The sequence below is a fragment of the Bison bison genome, unplaced genomic scaffold (assembly GCF_000754665.1).
Source record: "Bison bison bison isolate TAMUID 2011002044 unplaced genomic scaffold, Bison_UMD1.0 scf7180017864456, whole genome shotgun sequence".
In the NCBI taxonomy this organism is placed as follows: domain Eukaryota; kingdom Metazoa; phylum Chordata; class Mammalia; order Artiodactyla; family Bovidae; genus Bison; species Bison bison.
The window spans coordinates 11,937,419-11,962,409 of record NW_011495018.1 but is presented as its reverse complement, the minus strand read 5'-3'; the positions used below and the strand labels follow the sequence as shown (position 1 = coordinate 11,962,409).

The 24,991-nt window shown below is 48.3% G+C and overlaps 1 protein-coding gene across 1 annotated transcript in view; it reads left to right on the top strand.

Moving 5' to 3' along the window:
* Positions 1–24,991, top strand: part of GRK5 (G protein-coupled receptor kinase 5) — a 227,361-nt gene that overhangs the window by 147,032 nt on the left and 55,338 nt on the right. Inside the window, exon 3 of the mRNA XM_010859262.1 lies at positions 14,486–14,598. Within this exon, the coding sequence (XP_010857564.1) occupies positions 14,486–14,598 (113 nt within the window). The remainder of the gene's footprint in view (positions 1–14,485; positions 14,599–24,991) is intronic.

Genomic DNA, 24,991 nt, shown 5'->3' with positions numbered 1-24,991 from the left:
CACGTGGAGCCCAGACCCTGTACCCTAAGGCGGACGTCTAGGGGTCACATCTCCTTTGCTTGCCAGGGACTTCCTAATCTCAGGCCATACAGCCATGTTTTTCGAAAACTTGTTTTATCCTCATTTGTAAATATTTAAAATCTGAAGAAATAGAAACAGCCACAGGTCACATACATCAGTTGTCTCCTTTGTGCGGGGTGCTTTTAGGAGCCTCCACTGCTGATGAACCAAATGCCCTTTCTGCTGATGCCGGGTGGTTGGCATGCTTTTCCCTAGAGGCAGTCTCACAGTCACAGAGTGGGGAGCTTTCAGCCTGGGAGAGGGCCCAGGGTCCAGTGTTTCAGGCTACTGATTTAGAGATGGCCAGGTTTTCCCTGGTGGCTCAGCTGTTAAAGAATCCCTGTGTGTGCTTAGTTGCTCAGTTATGTCCAACTGTTTGTGACCCCATGGACTGTAGCCTGCCAGGCTTTTCTGTCCATGGGGATTTTCCAGGCAAGAATACTAGAGTGGGTTGCCATGCCTTCCTCCAGGAGATCTTCCCAACCCAGGGATTGAACCCAGGTCTCCCACACTACAAGCAGAGTCTTTACTGTCTGAGCCACCAGATGGTAAAGAATCTGCCTGCAATGCAGGAGACCTGGGTTTGATCTCTAGGTCAGGAAGATCCCCTGGAGAAGGGAAAGGCTACTCACTCCAGTATTCTTGCCTGCAGAATTCCATGGACAGAGGAGCCTGGCTGGCTACAGTCCATGGCGTTGCAAGAGCTGGACACAAGTGAACAACTAACACTTTCAGCTTTTCAGGAAGAAAGCCAAGCATGCACCCCAGGTCCCAAGTCTGTCCCCAGCTCTTCCCCCAAGCCGGGCATCCCAGCCACAGCCACACAGTGTCTGTGCCTCCCTGGCCATTCCCCAGGCCCACCTCCGCCACTCTACTGCTCCACTGCTGCTGCTGCCGCCAAGTCGCTTCAGTCGTGTCCGACTCTGTGCGACCCCAGAGACGGCAGCCCACCAGGCTCCCCCATCCCTGGGATTCTCCAGACAAGAACACTGGAGTGGGTTGCCATTTCCTTCTCCAGTGCATGAAAGTGAAAAGTGAAAGTGAAGTCACTCAGTCGTGTCTGACTCTTAGCGACCCCACGGACTGCAGCCCACCAGGCTCCTCCGTCCATGGGATTTTCCAGGCAAGAGTATTGGAGTGGGGTGCCATTGCCTTCTCCTACTGCTTCACTTACCCTCCCAGTTCTTCCTCTCATTCTCATTTCAAGGAAGTATCTGAACTCTCTGCTTTTCTTGGCTGCGAGGATAAGGGAGGGTCACTGCGGGACTCTAGGGCCCCACCGTTACCCAGAGGGCCCTGCAGTGACAGAGTCGGCTTGGCCGTCCTGTTCAGCTCAGCCCTCAGCCCTTTCCCAGGCTCTAGGTTCCTCCTGGGCTTTGACAGCAGCCAGTGGATTCAGAGCAGAGGTGGGGCTGGTTGGGCTGCCGCACCGGGGCCCCGCAAAAACACACTTCAGCCCCCTCCCACTCCTCTTTCTTTCACAAATCCTCAGAGCAGACCCTCCTTTCCTCCCCCTTCCCCCACCCCATATTCCCTCCCTTCCCCCACCTGGCAGCCCAGACCCCAAACACCCCACTCAGTGGTGGGTTTCATGTGTGACTTTTCCGGGTGTCGCTAACCTTTGTAAGGCTCAGGCTTAATAGTTTTGGTCCTCCAGAGACATGTGACAAGTACAAGACATTCAGTAGAACTCGAAACCAAAACGAGGGAGACAGAAAGTGCAGGAAGACGGGGCTGGGTTTGGGTGTGTTTGTGTAACGTGCCATATGTCATTTTTTTATTCACATAAAAACATCTTTCTTGAAGCAATAGGAACCCACTCGGCTGTTGCTAACCAAATACCAAATGTTTCCTTTTTCCTCTCCTGCTTCTTCCAAGAGGCGGGCTGTGAAGAACTGCCGTTATCCGTGATGCTATCTTGCCTTTCAAACGTCAGACAGCCTTTTCCTCAGAGCAAACGCCCGATTGTTTTCCCAGCGTTGGCAGGAATTTTTGAAAGAAAGCTGTTTATCATCTTAGACCTGGAGGGAGGGGCTCGAGGCCTCCGTCTGATCCAGTCTCCTCCAGTCTGTTTTCCTCAGTTGCCTCGGGACCTACTGGGACCCTTGCCCCCATCAAGAAAAAAAACAGAACAATAAAACCTGGTATTTCAGTAAAATGGTGTTTAATAAAATGCAAGGAAACAAAAAGAAAGGAACAAAACCTCCAGTTGATAGAGAGATGGCTCCAGGAGTTACTTTTGGACGCCCCCCTACCCCGACTCCCCTCCATGTGCAATAAACATGTGGTTTCATTTCCAAGGGCTCCGGTGTTAGCATTTCCATTTCCTCAGGAAGCCCTCTTGCTTTTACTTCTGAAATGGAACGTACATTTTCTTTGGCCCAAGTTCAAGGAGTGCCTGGGGAGACAACGAACACAATCCCAAGCTGGTTTCGGGGTTGACGCCCCCTCGCACCCCAGCTTCTCCTTGCTCCCCATCCGCTGGGGACTGAGACTGCGTCGGGAGGGAGGGACAGCGGCCTCCCTTGCTTGGGTCTGTAGCCACGAGGGGAGCCATGCAGTCCCACAGCCTGAGTTCTGGCTTTCAGTTGGGAAAATCTGGTGACCCTCCAAGCATCCACATACCACAGGCTCTTAATTAAGAAAGTATGTTCCCATCTCATGTCACTCGAAAAGAATGAAAACAGTGACAGCATTTATTTATCTTCACTATCAATATCATTCCTGTTTCTAAATCCACTGGGGGTCATGAGTCTTGCACGAATTGATTGTGGGTTGTGAGATTTTAACGCCATCCATGTGCTGAGAGGACACGTGTGGCTTCTCTCTGAGAGAGAGGCTTGGAGGAGGGGGAGAAGGGCCGCAAAGCCCTGGCCCCTGCCTTTCCCGGGGCTCAGCAACGTCAAGAGGAGTGGCTGGGTTTGCCATCTCTGGTGCTAATGCAGAGCCACCCCCGCTTTCACTGGCTACATCCCACTTCCTTTCTGACTCTCCCGAGTCTTCTAGAGGAGAGGTGATATCCGAATGGCTACCATTTGCATTGTTGTTGTTTAGTTGCTAAGTCATGTCCAACTCTTTTGTGACCCTATGGAGTATAGGCCTCCAGGCCCCTCTCTCCATGGGATTCCCAGGCAGGAATACTGGAGTGGGTTGTCGTTTCCTTCTCCAGGGGATCTTCCTGACCCAGGGATCGAACCCATGTCTCCTGCATTAGCATGCAGATTCTTTACCGCTGAGCCCCTTGGGAAGGCCTACTGTTTGTGTAGGGCCTGCGATATGCTGAGAGTGGCCTGGACGCTCATGTGTGTTGTTGATCCTCTGACTGCCGTGTGGTGCTCTGACTGCCCGTGTGAGCAAGAGGTGCTGGGTCTCAGGTTAGGGGACGTGCCCAAGACAGGATAACACCTTAGTCCATTTGGGCTGCTACAGCAGAATGCCACAGCCTGGGTGGATTATAAACAGCAGGGTTTTGTTTATTGTGGGTTTTTTGCGGGGAGGGCGTGAGGCTTGAAGGATCTTAATTCCCAGACCAGGGACTGAACCTGGGCCCTTGGCAGTAAAAGCATGGAGTCCTAACCCCTGGATCACCAGGGAATGCCATAAACAACAGTTTATTTCTCACAGTTCTGGAGGCTGGAAGTTCAGGTGCCAGTTCATAAACGACATCTTCTTGCTGTGTCCTCACAGGGAAGACACGGTGAGGGAGCTCTCCGGGGCCTCCTCTAAAAGGACACGAATTCCATTCATGAGGGCTCCACCCTCACTACCTAGTCACCTCCCAGGTCTCACCTTCTAACACTATCACACTGGGCATTAGGTTTCTTCGTATTAATAGGGGGAAGGGACACATTTAGTCCCTGGAGAAGGAAATGGCTACCCACTCCAGTATTCTTGCCTGGAGAATTCCATGGACAAGAGGAGCCTGGTGGGCTACAGTCCATGGGGTCTCAAAGAGTCAGACATGACTGAGCAACTAAAACACCGCCACCCCATGTCATCTCTAGCCGGTGTCCTTCATAGTGGGCCTGAGGTGTGGGTACCATCAGTGGCTTACTGTGAGAACAGGCTGGGGGACTCAAGGGCCTCTGAGCAAACACCACACATCCCAAAGTGGCGGTGAGGATGGGGCCTCTTGTCTTGGTGTGCCCTCTGTTGGGTGATAACTTGGTAAGGGTCATGCCCGACTTTTGAGGTAGGCTTGGCTCTGCCTAAAACCTTCAGGACATGTGTGTTGCAAATCTGTATGCATGTGTTGGCATGCCTGCACATGTGTTCTCAGACAGTGACCTTCATCACCAAATAAATTTACCTGCTGAACCCCTCAGTTAACACTGTGCTGACTTGTGTCTCTTTGTGTCTCACCTCTATCCCCAAGCAACCTATTACTTCCTGTCCATTTTCTTTTTCCTTTCTTCTTCTTTTTTTTTTTTTTTGGTGGAGGGTAGGGCTGTGCTGCCTGGCATGTGGAAACTTATTTCCCCAACCAGGGATTGAACCTGTGCCCCTTGCATTGGAAGTTTGGGGTTTTTACCACACTGGACTGCCAGGGAAGAACCTATCCATTTTCTTTAAGCCATTCGCTCTCTTTTTTTTAATTGGAAGCATAATTGATTTATAATATTGTGTTAGTTTCAGGTATACAACAAAGTGATTCAGTTATATATGTTTTCAGATTATATTATATTCCACGGGCTTCCCTTGGAAATGAACAGAGATCATTCTGTTGTTTTTGAGATTGTACCCAAGTACTGCTTTTCAGACTCTTTTGTTGACTGTGAGGGCTACTCCATTTCTTCTAAGGGATTCTTGCCCACAGTAGTAGATATAATGGTCATCCTAACTAGATTCACCCATTTCTGCCCATTTTAGTTCACTGATTCCCAAAATGTTGATGTTCACTCTTACCACTCCTGTGTGACCACTGTTTGACCACTTCCAACTTACCTTGATTCATGGACCGAACATTCCAGGTTGCTATGCAATATTGTTCTTTACAGCATCAGACTTGACTTTCACCACCAGACAGATCCACAGCTGGGCATTGTTTCTGCTTTGACTCAGGCTCTTCATTCCTTCTGGAGCTGTTTCTTCATTCTTCTCCAGTAGCATATTGGGTACCTACTGACCTGGGGAGTTCATCTTTTAGTGTCATATCTTTTTGCCTTTTCATACTGTTCATGACGTTCTCAAGGCAAGAATACTGAAGTGGTTTGCCATTCCCTTCTCTAGTGGACCACATTCTGTCAGAACTCACCACCATGACCCATCTGCCTTGGGTGGCCCTATGTGGCATGGCTCATAGTTTCATTGAGTTAGACAAGGCTGTGATCCATGTGATCTGTTTGTTAGTTTTCTGTGACTGTGGTTTTCATTCAACAGTTCTATGAAGAACTACAAGACCTTTTAGAACTAACACCAAAAAAAGATGTCCTTTTCATCATGTTGCTGCTGCTGCTGCTAAGTCGCTTCAGTTGTGTCCAACTCTGTGCGACGCCATAGACAGCAGCCCACCAGGCTCCCCCATCCCTGGGATTCTCCAGGCAAGAACACTGGAGTGGGTTGCCATTTCCTTCTCCAATGCATGAAAGTGAAAAGTGAAAGTGAAGTCGCTCAGTCGTGTCCGACTCTTCGTGACCCCATGGACTGCAGCCTACCAGGCTCTTCCACCCATGGGATTTTCCAGGCAAGAGTACTGGAGTGGGTTGCCATTGCCTTCTCCCTTCATCATAGCGGACTCGAATGCAAAAGTAGGAAGTCAAGAGATTCCTGGAGTAACAGGCAAATTTGGCCTTGGAGTACAATATGAAGCAGGACAAAGGCCAGCAGGGTTTTGCCAAGAGAATGCACTGGTCATAGCAGATGCCTTCTTCCAACAACACAAGAGAAGACTGTACACATGGACATCACCAGATGGTCAATACCGAAATCAGATTAATTATATTCTTTGCAGCTGAAGATGGAGAAGCTCTATACAGTCAGCAAAAAGAAGACCAGGAGCTGACTGTGGCTCAGATCATGAACTCCTTATTGCTGAATTCAGACTTGAATTGAAGAAAGTAGGGAAAACCACTAGGCCATTCAGATATGACCTAAATCAAATCCCTTATGATTATACAGTGGAAGTGACAAATAGATTCAAGGAATTAGATCTGATAGAGTGCCTGAAGAACTGTAGATGGAGGTTCATAACATTGTACAGGAGGCAGTGATCAAAACCATCCCCAACAAAAATGCAAAAAGGCAAAATTGTTGTCTGAGGAGGCCTTACAAATAGCTGAGAAAAGAAGAGAAGCTGAAGGCAAAGGAGAAAAGGAAAGATATACCCATCTGAATGCAGAGTTCCAAAGAATAGCAAGGAGAGATGAGAAAGTCTTCCTAAGTGATCAATGCAAAAAAATAGAGGAAAACAATGGAATGAAAAAGACTAGAGAGCTCTTCAAGAAAATTAGAGATATCAAGGGTGCAAAGATGGGCACAATAAAGGACAGAAACAGTATGAACCTAACAGAAGCAGAAGACATTAGGAAGAGGTGGCAAGAATACACAGACTGCTACTGCTGCTAAGTCACTTTAGTTGTGTCCGACTCTGTGTGACCCCATAGACATCAGCCCACCAGGCTCTCCTGCCCCTGGGATTCTCCAGGCAAGAACACTGGAGTGGGTTGCCATTTCCTTCTCCAATGCATGAAAGAGAAAAGGGAAAGTGAAGTCACTCAGTCGTGTCCGACTCTTAGCGACCCCATGGACTGCAGCCTACCAGGCTCTTCCACCCATGGGATTTTCCAGGCAAGAGCACTGGAGTGGGGCGCCATTGCCTTCTCTGAAGAACTATACAAAAAAGATCTTCATGACCCAGATAACCACAATGGTGTGATCAGTCACCTAGAGCCAGACATCCTGGAGTGTGAAGTCAAGTGGGCCTTAGGAAGCATCACTACAAACAAAGCTGGTAGATGTGATGAAATTCCAGTTGAGCTATTTCAAATCCTGGAAGATGATGCTGTGAAAGTGCTGCACTCAATATGCCAGCAAATCTGGAAAACTCAGCAGTGGCCACAGGACTGGAAAAGATCAGTTTTCATTCCAATCCCAAAGAAAAGCAATGCCAAAGAGTGTTCAAACTACTGCACAATTGCACTCAACTCACACGCTAGCAAAGAAATGCTCAAAATTCTCCAAGTGAGGCTTCAACAGTACATGAACCGAGAACTTCCAGATGTTCAAGCTAGATTTAGAAAAGGCAAAGAAACCAGAGATCAAATTCCCAAAATCTGTTGGATCATAGAAAAAGCAAGAGAATTCCAGAAAAACATCTACTTCTGCTTCACTGACTATGCTAAAGCCTTTGACTGTGTGAATCACAACAAACTGTGGAAAATTGTTGAAGAGATGGAAATACCAGACCACCTTACCTCCCTCCTGGGAAACCTGTATGCAGGTCAAGAAGTAATAGTTAGAACCGGACATTGAACAATAGACTGTTTCAAAATTGGGAAAGGAGTACGTCAAGGCTGTACACTGTCACCCTGCTTATTTAACTTGTATGCAGAGTACATCATGCAAAATGTTGGGCTGGATGAAGCAGAAGCTGAAATCAAGAGTGCGGGGAGAAATATCAGTAACTTCAGATACACAGATGACACCATCCTTATGGCAGAAAGTAAAGAGGGACTAAAGAGCCTCTTGAAGGTAAAAGAAGAGAGTGAGAAAGCTGGCTTCAAACTCAACATTCAAAAAACTAAGATCATGGCATCCAGTTCCATCACTTCATGGCAAATACATGGGGAAACAATGGAAACAGTGAGAGACTTCATTTTCTTGGACTCCAGAATCACTGCAGATGGTGACTGCAACCATGAAATTAAAAGATGCTTGCTCCTTGGAAGTAAAAGCTATGACCAACCTAGATAGCATATTAAAAAGCAGAGACATTACTTTGCTGACAAAAGTCCATATAGCCCAAGCTATGTTTTTTTCCGTAGTCATGTATGGATGTCGGAGTTGGACCATAAAGAAAGCTGAGCACCAAAGAACTGATGCTTTTGAACTGTGGTGTTGGAGAAGACTCTTGAGAATCCCTTGAACTGCAAGGAGATCAAGAAAAGTCCTAAAAGAAATCAATCTTGAATATTCATTGGAAGGACTGATGCTGACACTGAAGCTCCAATACTTTGGCCACTTGATGTGAAGAGCTGACTCATTGGAAAAGACCCTGATGCTGGGAAAGATTGAAGGTGGGAGGAGAAGGGGACAGCCAGGATGAGATGGTTGGATGGCATCACCAACTCAATGAACATAAGTTTGAGCAAGCTCCAGGAGATGGTGAAGGACAGGGGAGCCTGGTGTGCTGCAGTCCATGGGGTCACTAAGAGTCAGACACAGCTGAGTGACTGAACCAGAACAGCAAGAACAACAACAGGCTCCCTGGTGGCTCTGTGGTACAGAGTCTGTGGTACAGGAGACACAGGAGATGCAGTATCAATCCCAGGGTCAGGACTATCCCCTGGAGGAGGAAATGGTGACCCACTCCAGTATTCTAGCCTGGTAAATCCCATGGACAGAGGAACCTGATGGGCCATAGTCCATGCGGTCACAAAGTGTTGGGTATGACTTAGCAACTAAACCACCACCACCACCACCGTGAATCCTGCCCCCAAAATTTAGACATCTTTTGATCATACCTCCTGGGACTCAGGAACCTTCAAACAAGTTACTTAACCTCTTTAATTTCCACATCTTGGCTCTTATGAATACTGTCGAGATGAACATGGAAATTCAAATTCCTCTTTGAAATACTGATTTTAATTCTTTTGGATAAATACCCAGCAGTGGAATTGCTGGATCGTATTCATTTTTTGAGGAACCTCCATATACTTTAAGCCATTCTTGAAGGTTCCCTGCAGTGGTTGCAGACCTAGCCCTGCATTTTTGCCATAACACACCTAGCCATGCACTGTGGCTTCTCCCTGTGCCTCCTCCTAGCCTCTGGCCCTATTTCTCTGGCTTTGACCTTCTCCTTCCCCAGCACTCAGCCTCTCTCCTGTGCTTGACAATTGGCATTGCCTTTGGCAACCCCATCCCTCTTGTTCCCATGCTCCAGTGAGCCTCCCATGGGCACCACCCCTGAAAACTCACCCAAGTCAGGAGAGCTGTGTGTGTGCCCCTCAGCATTTCCCATAGCCCTGCTCTGCAGCTTTGTTCACAGCTGAGCAGTAACCAGCCCTACCTGTGATCTTTCCTTCGTCCTGCCTCAGCGGGGCAGGTAAGCAAAATGCTCAGACAAACACAAAACCTGGGGGAGGGGGAGCCTCCTTTAAGGGGTGCCCTGACAGGCCCCGGTATGCATTGCCCAGAAGGGGCTCAGCCAGTGTCTATGAACTTGCTAAGAGGACAGCGGTTCTGTCTGAGGCCCCTTTGGCAGGAATTCGGCGTGCTGCAGAACGGAGCAGCACCACTGTCTTCCCTGGCCAGCTGTGGGCATGCTTGGGAGGTGTCAAGCCCTTGAAGAAACAAACGACACATGTGGTTTCCTTAAAGCCAGTTCAGTTCAGCTTCTCAACAAAGTAGGATCTCGCAACCGCACAGGCTGCGCCCTCCCTGCCCAAAGGCCAGAGCTTGAACCACAGGTGGGAATGGCTCCCAAACCAGCGACCTCTTCCATAAACGTCTCGGACTCACTGCTCCCTCCCCATTTTTGTCCACCTTCCCATGAACTGCACTTGAATTCATTTGTGCTCATTAGAATCACTGAGGCTCCGGTGGGATGGGGAATCCATCCAGTCTCCTTGGCCTTGGCGTCCAGCTCTTTTCTGTCTGAACCCAGCCTGCCTTTCCAGCACATCCCCCACCCCCCACCCTCCTGGGTGCTGGTGGGCCCCAGCCCTCCCTGGTGCAGTCTGCCCCTTGACCTAGGGCACTATAAGTTCAGAGCTTAGAATGGGCTTTCTGGACCCTCTGTCCATTACCTTCCTCTAGATATGCTTCAGTTTTCTATGTCCACCAGACCAATGCTACAATAGCCAAGGTCAAATGTCACATCACAAAGACCACACCCCTAATCGTGGTCTTAGCTGACGGCCAGCTGTTAACCCCAAGCCTGCTTCTGGATCATTAACCCGCCAGGGGGTATGAGGTGTGTCTCCTCCCATCCACTCATCCACACCATCCACCCCCACTGGGTGTTCAGTTCAGTAAGAGTGTATGAAAATTGAAGGAACCTTCTGGTATCATAAAGCAGGAAAACTTGGAAGAGAGTTTGTTGAATGAAGGAAGGACCTAAAGAATAGGCTGGAATGACTAGATGATTGGTGAATACTTTGGGAGCAGGGAGCCCGATGCTCCTCACACCTTATATAACAACAGGCTCTTTCTGTCTTGGAGGGAAAGATCAATGAGTGATGTAGCCAAAAGCAGAATTTCCATATTCAGAAGAGCTGGTGTGTTTGTGTGTGTGCCTGCCTGTGTGCCCAGCATCCCAGGGCCTCCCAGTCTAAGAGAGAGATTCAGAGGCCAGAGAGATCCCTGCCCTTCTATGCTGGGAACTCCTCCCCACCAAACCCCCCTAGGACACCCTTGGGAGAAGGGCTGTGGGCATTTCTACAACATGCCCAGCTTCCACAGAAACTGACCAGGAAGGATCCACTCTGAAGATCTATCGATATCACAGAGCAACTTGTGCTTTAAACTGCAGTAGCCTCTGACTTTCCGGAAGTGACCTGCCCCTTGGACTTGCTCTTGACGCATTAAGAACTTTGATCCGCACCTCTTCCTGTCGCCTCGATCAACCCTCAGATTCCTATTCTTTGTTCTGTGGCCTCCTTCTCCGTCTCTAAAGGAACTGCAGACTTTGCCCTTCGATCTTCGTGGTGGTTGCACTTCCTCAGAGGACAGGTCCGTTTATCTTTATTTCAAGTTAAGGAAACATCCCAGTAGATGCTTGCTAATCCTCTTTCTTCCAGGCTCCCGGCACTTGGCTTTCTTGCTTGGGATCCTCTGTACAGCTGGGAGAGGCACAGTCAGAACTAAGGTGCTGACAGCTTGTGTTGGAATCACATGGTGTTTACTATGCTGTGAGTTTACAGCATCCTTGTTTCCATACTGACAGCACACGCCATATGGAGAGAGAAAACCCTGTCAGATGAACCCTTGAGGAATCGCAGTGTGGTGCATGAAATCTCATAATTGCTTTCAGAGATGGGGAGGGCCTCTCGCTCGAATCGCATCAGCGATGGGGGCGCTCCCTGCCATAATTGAATAAAATGGAGTTTGACATGAGGTAATTTACTTTGTTCTGTGTTGGTGCTGGGGAAGCTCAGCTCATCGGGCAAGGACGGGAAAGTTTGTTTTCTGTCCTTGTGGGATCAGGCTGAGAGGGAGGCAGTGAGAATGCAGGCTATGTCCACAGGGCACGGTGTTAACAGGTGCAGGCCCCAGACCAGTCACCCGCGGGGCGACCAGACTCCAACCCAGACTCCCTCCTGTCGCTGATGACGACCTGACATTTTATTACTGTCACTTGGGATCTTGTCTGCTCACCCAAACACACTCCACCTTTCCAACGGAATCCAAGATCCCTGAGGTCTGGGATCGTGTCCCATTCCCCCCATCCTTTACACTCACCGATCCTGCCACACACCGAGGTAGGTTAAATGTTGTTGGGGTGGCTATTCCCAAACCATCTGTGCATGGGAAGGTAGGCTGAGTGAGGCAACAATTCAAGGCTAGTTTCAGCCCCCAAACCACTTGAGGAGGGGCCCAGGGGGAGACTTGCAAGGTGTCTCATCTGTGTTCATCAGCGTATCTACTCAAGAGACAATGGGAAGGTCGTGAGTGCCTTCTGAATATGGTATACTGAGAACTGGTGAAGTGAAAGTGTCAGTCGTGTCCGACTGTTTGCAACCCCGTGGACTGTAGCCCACCAGGCTCCTCTCTCCGTGTAATTCTGCAGGCAAGGGTACTGGAGTAGGTCGCCATTTCCTTCTCCAGGGGATCTTCCTGACCCAGGGAGGGAACTTAGGTCTCCCGCATTGCAGGCAGATTCTTTACTGTCTGAGCCACCAGGGAAGCCCCAAGAGCCAGTGGATTCCTTCAGAAACAGTTCTTACCCTCAGGCAGTTTGCCCAGGAAAGGAGAAGTGGGTGATAAAGCTCGCCAGCCCTAGTCACTTGCTCTTTCGTTTACTGTTGTTTAGTCGCTATGTCGTGTCCGACTCTTTTGTGACCCCATGTACTATGTAGCTATCCAGGCTCCTCTGTTCAGGCGAGAATACTGGAATGGGTTGCCATTTCCTTCTCCAAGGGATCTTCCTGACCCAGGAGACAAAAACCTATCACCACTGGCTTAAGCGATAGGTGGATAAGGGTGCAGGTGGAGAGCAGGCCTCAGTCAGTTGCCTTTGGGGTCTCCCATGATATTTGCAGCTCCAGGCTTCTCTTTCTTACTCAACTCTTTCTCCTGGGTTGGCGTCACTCTCCGTGGGCTCTCACTGCCTGATGGGAAAGGCAGTTGTATTGGCTCCTGACTGACTATTCATAAGACCTTGTCATCCCGGAGGGGTACATGTTTCTTTTCTGGAAGATCTAGCAAAATCCCTGGAAGGACTTCCAAGGCCCCGTCCCCTGAACCTATCAGTGTGTCCCTGATACAGGACTCAGATTGGCTGGGACAGAGTCATGTGCTCCTCCCTGAAACTCCCTGAAGTCATTCCCTTAGAACCATGGCATGGGCTGGAATTTTACAGACTTGGGGGAGGAGGTTCCACAAAGAAAGGGAGAATTCTTGCCTGGAGAATCCTGGGGACAGAGGAGCCTAGTGGGCTGCCGTCTATGGGGTCACACAGAGTTGGACACAACTGAAGCAACTTAGCAGCAGCAGCAGCAGCATGCTGGTCCTAGGAGGTAGGTGTGATTATCGTTCCCAGTTTACAGATGAGGAAACTGAGGGATAAAGTGTCAGGTCATCTGCCCCAGGGCACACAGGCAGTGAATAGTGAGGCAGGGATTTGAACCTGGGTTTAGCTTCAGAGCCCTTGCTCACAGCCACCAATCTCCCTACAAGTAATGGCTGTACCTCCTGTGGATAAACTCTTTGGGTATGAAAGTGAGTGGGCGTGATGGTTTTCTTCCCATCTTCTTGTGTTTCATATCACCAGGGAAACCCCCTCTAAAGGAACGGTTGTCCTGGTTCCTCCTCTGCACTTGGCAAGGATCTAGTCTTTCCTTCCTTCTGCATGGCTCTCCTGATGAGGTCTACTTCACCCTCTTCCTGGTTTCCCTACAGGGTCACCTGACTTTTCCTGGTGCAGCTGCAGAATCAAGGGGCTCATTTTCAGTGCTCTAGGGGATCCAAGGCAGGGTGTCTCAGCAAAACCTTGGAGCATCTTTCTGGCCGGAGAAAGCCTCTTGCGGAGTCGTTGCAGAAAGAGCCAGAAGGGACCCTCCCATCTTCCCTCCAACGTGCATCTTCATTTTACAGAGGAAGACTAATGCCCAGCGGTGGTAGATGTGTTGCTTGCAGTCACACAGCAGGTCTCTGGCTAGAACCCTGGTCTCCAGGCCTCTGGCTTTGAGCCTTACACTGTCTTTATTCTTCAGAATTCTCTTGGCTACTCAATAGCTGAAGACTGGTTACTTCCTGCCTCTGTGCCTCTAGCTCCTTAGCTGAAAAATGCAGGGTTTTCACAATGTGAAGGACTCTAAGACTGGGCTTTGCTTCAGTTGGGCAAATATGAGTTTTTTTTTTAACTGCGTTCATTAGAATGTTTTGAATTATAAGTCATTTAAAAAGTTTTTCAAATTGTACTAAACAATGCTCATAAATAAGCTTTTCAGATGTGGTTTGGGCTGCAGGTTGCAGGCATAGTGTGATCCAGATTCATGACTTGACCAGAGTACCTACTCATAATTTTCCCAGCTCTGACCTCCTCTCCATGTGAATGTCGTCCTCACAGCAGCTTGTTGTGCAGTATCAAGATCTCTGCAGCAGACCCTGGCCTCACACCCATGTACCCCAGCACCAGAGGAAAAGAGGCTTAGCGTGCCCAGGCAACATCTGTGGCTCATGTGGGTTTTCGTGGCTTGGGTTGCATGCTCGGCACCCTTATCCAGTGACTGTAACCAAGGAATGTGACATGCTAATCAGCCAGCTAGGGATGTAGTCATAGTGCCAGGAACTGCTAGCATGTCCACACAGAATTCAGGGCATTAAACAGGGAGTGGACTGGAGAGTAGAGGCGAGGTATTAACTGGCCCCCTTTTCTACCCTGACCTTGACCCTCTGAGTCTGCAGAGCCTGGAGATGAGTAAGGGGTCCTGAGAGTTTGCCAGTCACCTTGCTGCATCCATCTGGGATGAGGATCCAGACGCGGGTTGATGGCTCTGCCTGGCCCTCTCTGGGTCTCACCGTATTCTTCTTTTCTTTTCTCCAGACCGAGATTATTGCAGTTTATGTGACAAACAGCCAGTCGGGAGGCTGCTTTTCCGGCAGTTCTGCGAAACCAGACCTGGGCTGGAGTCCTACATTCAGTTCCTGGACTCAGTGGTAAGTCCCTGCTCCTGAGCTGGGAGCTTCTGGTCCTCTGTGATCAGCGATGGTTTTTGTCCAGGGGAAGGATAAAGACTTGTGACTTAGATGGATGAATAACCTTGTCGCCAAAGAAGCTGCCAGTGCAGACTTTGAGAATGCAGACTTGTCTCCAGGTCATCACCTGCTGTGTTTGTTTGTATACTTGTTTACCATCTGCTTCTTCACTAGAATGCAAGCTCCCTGGGGCCAGGACCCTGGGCTTGCAGTTCACTCCTGCCTGGCATTATGCCTGGCCCATACAGCACTCAGTATTTGTGGGAGGAACATGTGTTGACTATTTCGAAGCGATCTGTCAGCTGCTGGCTGTGCTGTCTACTGGCATACCCAGACATGACTAACGCCATGGGGTCTTCCTTCAGATGTACTGGTCACTCATTTGTTCAACAGTTACATAGTTACAGACTACAGTTCAATAGTTACAGATAAATGCTGGATTAGCCATTAAAAAGAATGCAATAATGCCATTTGCTGCAACAGGGATGGACCTAGAGATTATCATCCTAAGTGAGGAAAGTCAGAGAAAGACAAATACCATATAATACCAATTATATGGAGAATCTAAAAAAAAATATAGAATGAACTTATTAACAAAACAAGTATACTCATGGACATAGAAAACAAACTTGGTGGTTATCAAGGGGGAAAGGCGGGGAAGGGATAAACTGGGAGTTTGGGATTAATAGATACATGCTACTGTATATGGTTTCTTCCCTGGTGGTTCAGTCTGTAAAGAATCCACCTGCAATGCAGGAGATGGGGGCTCTATCCTTGGGTCGGGAAGACCCTCTGAAGAAGGAAATGTTGACCCACTCCAGCATTCTTGCCTGAAAAATCCCATGGACAGAGGAGCCTGGACGACTATAGTCTATGGGGTCACAAACGGTCAGACACAACTTAGTGACTAAACCACCACCAGCATCTTTCCCCAGGTCCCCCGGACTACCAGCCCTGATGTGATCCCTGTTCCAGTGACCAGGGATTAACTGGGAATTCGGGATTATCAGATACATACTACCCTATATAAAACAGATAAACACAAAGACCTACTGTGTAGCATATATAACCTATAATTGAAAAGAATCTGAAAAAAAAAATGTGTGTGAGTGTATATATAACGAAATCATTTCTCTTCACCGAAACATTGTAAATCGCCTATACTTCAATTTAAAAAAAAAAAAACTAAAAACATGTTGATTAATCTGCGTGAGCTTTTAGAACAGGACATATGAACATGCAGGAGTTCCTTGGCACGTGCTCAGGAGGTTAGGGCACCTCACCCTGGGCCTAGGGAGTCTATCCAAGGAAAGTGGACAAGGAGTAGGGAGATGAAGGATGAATCATGGTCAGTCGTGAAAGGAATGGGGTCATCTGGGCCCCCCTTTCCAAGGCAGGGTGTGGAGATGCTGTTGTTACCTAGAGGCCCTAATGCCGTCGTTGGCTGCAGCCATCCTGACCTCTGGCTTGGTTTGGGGGACAGCACGATGGGGCCCAAGTTTGTGTATCTGCTTTAGGGTCTCAGTGTGGATCTCTAGACCCACTGGCCAAACTGTCCACTGAACATCTCACTGACAGTCACATGGGCCCCTCAAAGTCAACACCTAAAACTAACTCAGCACCTTCCCCCAGGTCCCCCATACTACTAGCCCTGACACGTTCCCTGTTTCAGTGACCCCACCATCACCCGCATGTGAAATCTTTGCATTGTCCTGGACCCCGCCCTCTTATCATTCTTTACCAACCAGATCAAGGACCATGTGCCTGGTCCCTTGACCTCTCCCGGCCCAGCTCCCTTCCCTCCACAGCCTGTCCTGGTCTCCATGCCAGTGATTGCAATCGTTCCCAACCTCAACTGAGCAGTAGAAACACCTGGGGAGCCTTAAAAAAATAATCAGTGCCTGAGCTGAAGCCCAGACTCATTAATTTGAATCTCTGGGGATGGGGCCAAGTATTTTCATAACTTTTTATTATGGAAAATTTCAAGCTATAAAAAGTAGAAGTCTACAGAATGGTATAATGAACCCCCATGCACTCTTCACCTGCTTCAATAGTTACAGACTCAAGGCCAATCTTGTTTCACCCACATCCTCCCCACACCCCCCACCCTGTGGCATTTTGCAGCTGATCTCATTTCTGTCATTTCATCCATGAACATGTCAGTATGTGTCACTAAATGATGAGGGCTCCTTAGCCAAAAAAACCACAGTACCATTAGCACAGCTAAAAAGTAATAATTCCTTACTATCATCAAATACTCCTCAGTGTTCAAATTTCTGATTTTCTCATGCTTTTTGCAAATGCATCTCTTCACAGTTTATAACCACATCCAAGGGCGTCCCGTGGTCTGAGTGTTGTGTTCTCACCCTCATGTGTCATTTGATAGGTTCCTCTGTATTTCTTGTAAGTTGCTCATTGACTTCAGAAATTTGTCAGATTCAATTTCACTCTGGCAGTGGTTGGGAGCTGACTTCATAAGTGGTTTCATGCTCTTCTGCTAGGGAGCTTATGATATCTGGTGTCTTTTTGAGATGGCAGTAGCCATTGATATTCAATATCCAAATCTATTGATTAATTAAGGGTTGTGACATAGCAACATTCTATCATTCCTTCTTCCTTTGCTCACTGAAAAATACTTCCTTTTCATTACTGTTTGGTTCAGTCAGTTCAGTTTAGTCGCTCAGTCGTGTCTGAGCAACTGAATGCAACTAATGGCATCCCCATGGACTGCAGCACGCCAGGCTTCCCTGTCCATCACCAGCTCCCGGAGCTTACTCAAACTCATGTCTATCGAGTCAGTGATGCCATCCAACCATCTCATCCTCTGTCGTCCCCTTCTCCTCCTGCCTTCAGTCTTTCCCAGCATCAGGATCTTTTCCAATGAGTTGGTTCTTCAGGTGGCCAAAGTATTGGAGCTTTAGCGTCCGCATCAGTCCTTCCATTGAATATTTGGAACTGATCTCCTTTAGGATGGACTGGTTGGATCTCCTTGCTGTCCAAGGGACTCTCAGAAGTCTTCTCCAACACCACAGTTCAAAAGCATCAATCCTTCAGTGCTCAGCTTTCTTTATAGTTCAACTCTCACATCCATACATGACTACTGGAAAAACCATAGCTTTGACTAGACAGACCTTTGTTGGCAAAGTAATGTCTGCTTTTTAATATGCTGTCTAGGTTGGTCATAGCTTTTCTTCCAAGGAGCAAGCGTCTTTTAATTTCATGGCTGCAATCACCACCTGCTGTGATTTTGGAGCCCAGAAAAATAAAGTCTCACTGTTTCCTCTGTTTTCCCATTTGTTTGCCATGAAATGATGGGACTGGGTGCCATGATCTTAGTTTTCTGAATGTTGAGTTTTAAGCCAATTTTTTGACTCTCCTCTTTTACTTTCATCAAGAGGCTCTTTAGTTCTTTGCTTTCTGCCATAAGGGTGGTCTCATCCGTGTATCTGAGGTTATTATATTTTTCCCGGAAATCTTGATTCCAGCTTGTGATTCATCCAGCCTGGCATTTCACGTGATGTACTCTGCATATACATTAAAGAAGCAGGGTGACAATATACAACCTTGACGCACTCCTTTCCCAATTTGGAACCAGCCTGTTGTCCCATATCCAGTTCTAACTGTTGCTTCTTGACCTGCATACAGATTTCTCAGGAAGCAGGTCAGGTGGTCTGGTATTCCTCTCTCTACTGTTTGGTTACCTCATAGTAAAGTTCATATAGGGAGTGCTTGATTCTTTTCTTGTATTCGTGTGTTTTCAAAGTACCTAATTGGTTCACTGGCATCCTCCAGCAGTAGTAATCAATTAGAGTTTTAATGCACAGACTTAAATGTGGGGCATTTTGATGCAGTGGTGCTCCATGGTTTCATTGTTGGCCTGTGGGAGCCCCTCAGGCTGGCTTCTGAGCCCTTGAGAGGACCCCAGTGGCTGCTGGTAGCCATCATGTCGTCTGATGTGATGTTCTGGGCTCCTCTTGTATGCTTCCTGCCCTACACCTAGAGTTTGTCATTTCTCCAAGGATCCCTGGTTTCTTTTACTGGGAAATGGTACTTGGAGTCTACAGTTTGGCACTTAGGGGTGCTCATTATCTACCGTTGTTTGAATGGGCCGTTGTTTGTAGCAGGCCCCTGGACTACAGCATACCAGTCTCCCCTGTCCTTCACTATCTCCCGGAGTTTGCATGTAGTTCATGGGGTTCTCCTGGCAAGAATACTGGAGTGGTTTGCCATTCACTCCTCCAGTGGACCATGTTTCATCAGAGCTCTACACTGTGACCCATCCGTCTCAGGTGGCCCTTCGTGACATGGCTCATAGCTTCATTCAGTTACCCAAGCCCCTTTGCCACAACACGGCAGTGATCCATGAAGGAGGTAGTAGACAATGGTAATTTTCACATCTCCTAGGACAGTACTTGGGCTTCTCAGGTGGGCCTTGTGGTTAAGAGCCCACCTGCCAAGCCAGGAGATGTAAGAGATGTGGATCCCTGGGTCAGGAAGATCCCCTGGAGGAGGGCGTGGCAACCCACTCCAGTATTCTTGCCTGGAGACTCCCATGAACAGAGGAGCCTGGCGGGTTACAGTCCATAGCATCTCAAAGAGTCGAACACAACTGAAGCGACTTAGCACAGCACAGCACAGCACTCTGTAAACGTTCAGGGTCGGGAAACATTGACATCTAGGACAAATTACACATTTTGAGGCTGACTTACTAGACCTTCCACTAACAGGCTCCTGCCTTTCATGCATAGCTTTTCCTGGGTCTTTCTTGAGACCTGCATTCTGGCCCCAACCTGCTTCTGGTGGCTCTGACTTGCCAAGCTGGTTGAAGCGTCTCAGCCCTGCCTCCCTCCCTCTCGCTACCTGAAAGGCCTCCCAGGACCTCTGCCTGGTGAATGCCAGCTCGTCCCCCCGCCACCGTCCTCTGCTCTCAGAAACCTCCCCTGTCCACCCCCTCTCTTCCCGAGTGCCCTCTGCTGGAGGTGTTGCTTTGACACACATCTGAGCCTCATTAGAGCTCGGTGCTGGCAGAATAGTGCATCATGAGCGAGCTGGCTCCTGAGACAGACCACGGTGCCATGCTGGCACCCCCTCAGCTGCCAGGGAGACTGCGGGCAGGTGTCTGACCCCTTTGTGCCTCATCTTTTTATCTGTAAGAGGGGACATAGTTGTACCTGATGGTGGCAGATGCGCTGAGGAGGGACCGAATGTGTTTGTACTACTCAGGGCAATGTGTGGCATGTCACAGGTGCCATGTATGTAGCGAGTCAGGCTTTATCTGTCTGCCTGCCTCCTCCACTAACTGGATAGCTCTCATCTCTGGGTGCTTATAGTGCTGCAACTGACAAGTAATTGATGCACAAGACCCACTGGGATCTGATGTCCGTGGCTGGAGTAGAGGGAGCAGGGGCAGAAGGGTCTAGGGGACGTGACAATCGTGCAAGCCCTTGTACCATTAGAGAACTTTGACGTGGGGGGTGGGCACTGGAACGTTTTTGAGCAGAACAGTGTCATGGTCTGATTTAGGTTTTTACTTTATTTTTTAATTTTTTGGCCACACCACGCAGCTTATGGGCTCTTAGTTCCCTGGCCAGGGATTGAACCCAGGACCTTGGAAGTGAGAGCATAGAATCCTAACTGCTGGACTGCCAGGGAATTCCCTGATTTTGGTTTTGAAAGTTTCCCTCTGGCTTCTGTGTTGGGAAGAGGCTACAGTGGGCCAGGGTCAGAGTGGGGAGCGCTGATGGGTGAGAGCTGGTGGTTGACACCCAGTAGGATTGGAGCATGTTCTGAACCAGAGTTAACAGTATTTTCTAATGCCCTGAGGGTGAGAGACAAGAGTTGGGGATGACTTCCAAGTGTTGACCTGAACCAGTGGAAAGATGGAGTGAGGGTAAGGCTGTGGGAGGCTTGTTTGGGGGAAGGTCAGGAGCTTCATCTGGGACACAGCTTCTGATGTCTACCAGACAGCCCAGCAGAGATGTGGGAGGGGTGGTGGGTGTTAAAGTCGAGTTTGTGAGAAAGGCCTGGGCTGGAAATAGCAAACTGGGAGTACCAGCCTATAGCTGGCACTTACAGCCACAGACTAGATGTGCTCACCAAGGAGATGAACGTGGATGGAGGAGCCGAGGACCAAAGTGTGAGCCTGGGACCAAGGCTCCTCCCCGTTTGGAAAAGATGAGGCATCAGCAGCTTTGGGATCTGTCTGGAGAGTTGATGAGGCAGAGCAGGGCAAGGCTAAACCCAGGAGCCAGTGGAATTTTCCAGCCACGTGTCTTGTTAGACTCTTACAGTCAGCTTGAGAAGAAGGGGGAAAAAATCCAATGGATGCCTATTTTCATTCTGGTCGTGCAGACGTTCTGTGTTGCTGGGCCTGTACCAAGAGCTCTCTTTTGGAAAGGAAACACGAGTCTGGCTCCCTGGGTGGATGCGACACATGCTCTTTACATACGCCTTAATGACACCACCACTCATCAGAGGCTCCTCCATCCCCTCGAATTTGTGTCTGCATCTCTGGGAATTAGCAGGACCTTTCATCGCCCATCCTGACGTCAAATGACCAGCCTTTGGCACACCTCTTTTACGCATGAAGACTTTATTGAGTTTTCCAGGGCTGGCGAAATGCTCATCTGAAATACCTTTTTTTTTCCTTCCATCCTGACTGGAACTCCGAGGAGGGAGGAGGTGGTGGTGTCATTAGGGGAGCACGCCCCTCCAGTGCTCCTGGCTCAGCCAGGGACATCCACACCGTTCCTCACATCTAGGCTGAATTTCTACCGAGTGGAGTTCGATGAAAAATAACCCGTCCTTGTCGGCTCTTACGTCGCCGCCCAGGAAAGACTGCTTGCTGCACAGTCCTAACGTCTGAGATTCTCAGGTTGAGCAGAAGACATGGGCTGTTTTAACATGGGGCCTGGGTGATCCGGGTCAGTGGAACTGTTTGTGCGTCATTCATCAGACACAAGAATGATTTGGCCCTTAGTCTTGGTTATTGAGCGGCTTCTGGGAGCCTGAGAAGGACTCCCCCATCGCCCTCCTGCAGAGAAATGGGTTCAGTGACCCAAGTACCCAAGTCAAGGCTTTGAGTAGATTTGGCTTCAAGACCAGTAGGGTCTTGCCATGGACCCCTTAGAGACTGACATACTTCTCTAAATTGTTTTCTCAGAGGCTTGATGGCATCCCATCCCATTTGAAACCTTCTAGTCTCCAAGCTTGGGTGGGACTTAAAGTTTTCAGGTCTCTGCTCTTTGGAGTTAGGGGAGGTTTGGCAGATACTCAACCATATTTGGGCTTCCCAGGTGGCACTAATGGTAAACAACCTGCCTGCCAATACAGGAGACATAAGAAACGCAGGTTCAATCCCTGGGTAGGGAAAATCCCCTGGAGGAGGGCATGGCAATCCACTCCAGTATTCTTGCCAGGAGAATTCCATGGACAGAGGAGCTTGGAGGGCTGCAGTCCATGGGGTCACAAAGAGTCGGACACAAATGAAGCAGCTAAGCATGCATCCACAACCATACTCAACACACATTTATGAGATGTCTTCGATATATCACACTCTGTTCTAGCAGCTGGAGACTATGGAGTGAGCAGAAGGAAGTTCCTGCCCTTATGGAGCTAGCTTTCCAATTAAACAGAAGATTGAAAAAGCAAAAAAGGGCATTTTTTAATGAACTACAAGTTCAAATACCTATCAAATATTCATTATCTGTTGCTGGGAAGAAATTATCTATAACTTAACAGCTTGAAATAACAACAAGCATTTATTATCTCATGGTTTCTCTGGGTCAAGGATGTGGGAATGGTTGACCAAGGTGCTACTGGCTCAAGGTCTCTTTAAAGGTTACATCAGGGTGTTGGCTAGGGCTGCAAGTTGTCTGAAGGCTTGATCTGTTTCCAGGCTTGTGCACGTGGGTGGCATGTTGGTGCTGGCTGTTGGCTGGAGGCCTCAGCTGTCTTCCATGTGAGCCTCTCCATGGACTGCTCGAGTGTCCTCATAAGAGCACTGGCTTTCCCTGGAGCGAGCATGGTAGACGCTGCAGTGTCTTCTCTTTTTCGTCTGTGCTGGGTCTTCGTTCCTGCACAAGGGCCTTCTCCAGCTGCGGCAAGAGGGGGTTACTCTTCATTGCAGTACACAGGCTTCGCATTGTGGAGGCTTCTCTTGTATTGGAGCCCAGGCTCTAGGCATGCAGGCTTCAGCAGTTGCAGCGCATAGGCTCGGTAGGTGCGGCTCACACGCTCTAGAGTGCAGGCTCAGTAGTTATGGCCCACGGGCATAGTTGGTCTGCAGTATGTGGGATCTTCCTGGACCAGGGATCAAACCCATGTCCCCTATACACTGTAAGCAGGAGTTCTGTAATGTCTTTTGTAAACTGGTCTCAGAGCTTCCATGTTGTCATATGTCTGGTATCTCAGTGGTTATACAGGTTGGCCCTATTCAGTTTGGAAAGAGCCTTCTCAAGAACACGAACAGCAAGAGGCAAAGATGATTAAAGTCTCCATCTTAGAGGCTGGCAACTACAAATATGAGGTTACAACAGATGGAATCTCACATCAGGAAATGCTGGAAGTCATTCCAAGATATTCATTAGCTCAAAACTATGGAAAATCACTTGACATTAATAGGCCATCTTATCCTGAAATTTTGTTGTAAAATGACTTAAATTCCTCACCAGGGGAACTAAGTATTCTGCTTCTCTTATTTTTGAATCATATCCAGTATTTGTTTTTGTCCTTCTATCACTGCTGTGATCTCCCAAGAGAGTGAGGGGGATGGTGGTAGTTATCCTTCAGACAGATGTAGAGACCCACAGAGCATTTGGTGAAGCTAGATCCTGGGAGCAGGGTCATCTTGAAAATGTACCACTTAAAAGAAAAAAACCGTAGTCAAATCTATGGTTTTTCCAGTAGTCATGTATGGTTGTGAGAGCTGGACCATAAAGAAGGCTGAGCATTGAAGAATTGATGCTTTCGAACTGTGGTGCTAGAGAAGACTCATGGGAGCCCTTGGACTGCAAGGAGATCAAGCCAGTCAATTCTAAAGGAAATCAATACTGAATATTCATTGGAGGGACTAATGCTGAAGCTGAAGCTCCAATACTTTGGCCACCTGACGCAAAGAGACTGCTCATTGGAAAAGACCCTGATGCTGGGAAAGATTGAAGGCAGGAGGAGAAGGGAATGACAGAGGATGAGTTGGTTGGATGGCATCACCAACTCAATGGATGTGAGTTTGAGCCAACTCGGGGAGGTGGTGAAGCACAGGAAAGCCGGGCGTGCTTCTGTTCATGCGACTTAGCAACTGAATAACAACAAACTGGGTTCATCTATTGGACATCTGTGGGATTGTCCTCTCTCCTTGGTGCCCCACCCATACTCCCAAAGAACACAGCTCTTCCAGAAGCTGCTCTGTTCTTAGTGATGTCACCTGAAGACCACAGTTGATGGGAACAGCCTGTGAGCCAGTGCAGGTCAGTGAGTCCTTTTCCTGGGGTTTATTGACTTGAAATAGAGGAAAACAACAGAATGGAAAAGACTAGAGATCTCTTCAAGAAAATTAGAGATACCAAGGGAACATTTCATGCAAAGATGGGCTCGATAAAGGACAGAAATGATATGGACCTAACAGAAGCAGAAGATATTAAGAAGAGATGGCAAGAATACACAGAAGAACTGTACAAAAAAGATCTTCACGACCCAGACAATCACGATGGTGTGATCACTGACCTAGAGCCAGACATCCTGGAATGTGAAGTCAAGTGGGCCTTAGAAAGCATCACTACGAACAAAGCTAGTGGAGGTGATGGAATTCCAGTTGAGCTATTTCAAATCCTGAAAGATGATGCTGTGAAAGTGCTGCATTCAATATGCCAGCAAATTTGGAAAACTCAGCAGTGGCCACAGGACTGGAAAAGGTCAGTTTTCATTCCAATCCCAAAGAAAGGCAATGCCAAAGAATGCTCAAACTACAGCACAGTTGCACTCATCTCACACGCTAGTAAAGTAGTGCTCAAAATTCTCCAAGCCAGGCTTCAGCAATATGTGAACTGTGAACTTCCAGATATTCAAGCTGGTTTTAGAAAAGGCAGAGGAACAAGAGACCAAATTGCCAACATCTGCTGGATCATGAAAAAAGCAAGAGAGTTCCAGAAAAGCATCTATTTCTGCTTTATTGACTATGCCAAAGCCTTTGACTGGGTGGACCACAATAAACTGTGGAAAATTCTGAAAGAGATGGGAATCCCAGACCACCTGATCTGTCTCTTGAGAAATTTGTATGCAGGTCAGGAAGCAACAGTTAGAACTGGACATGGAACAACAGACTGGTTTCAAATAGGAAAAGGAGTACATCAAGGCC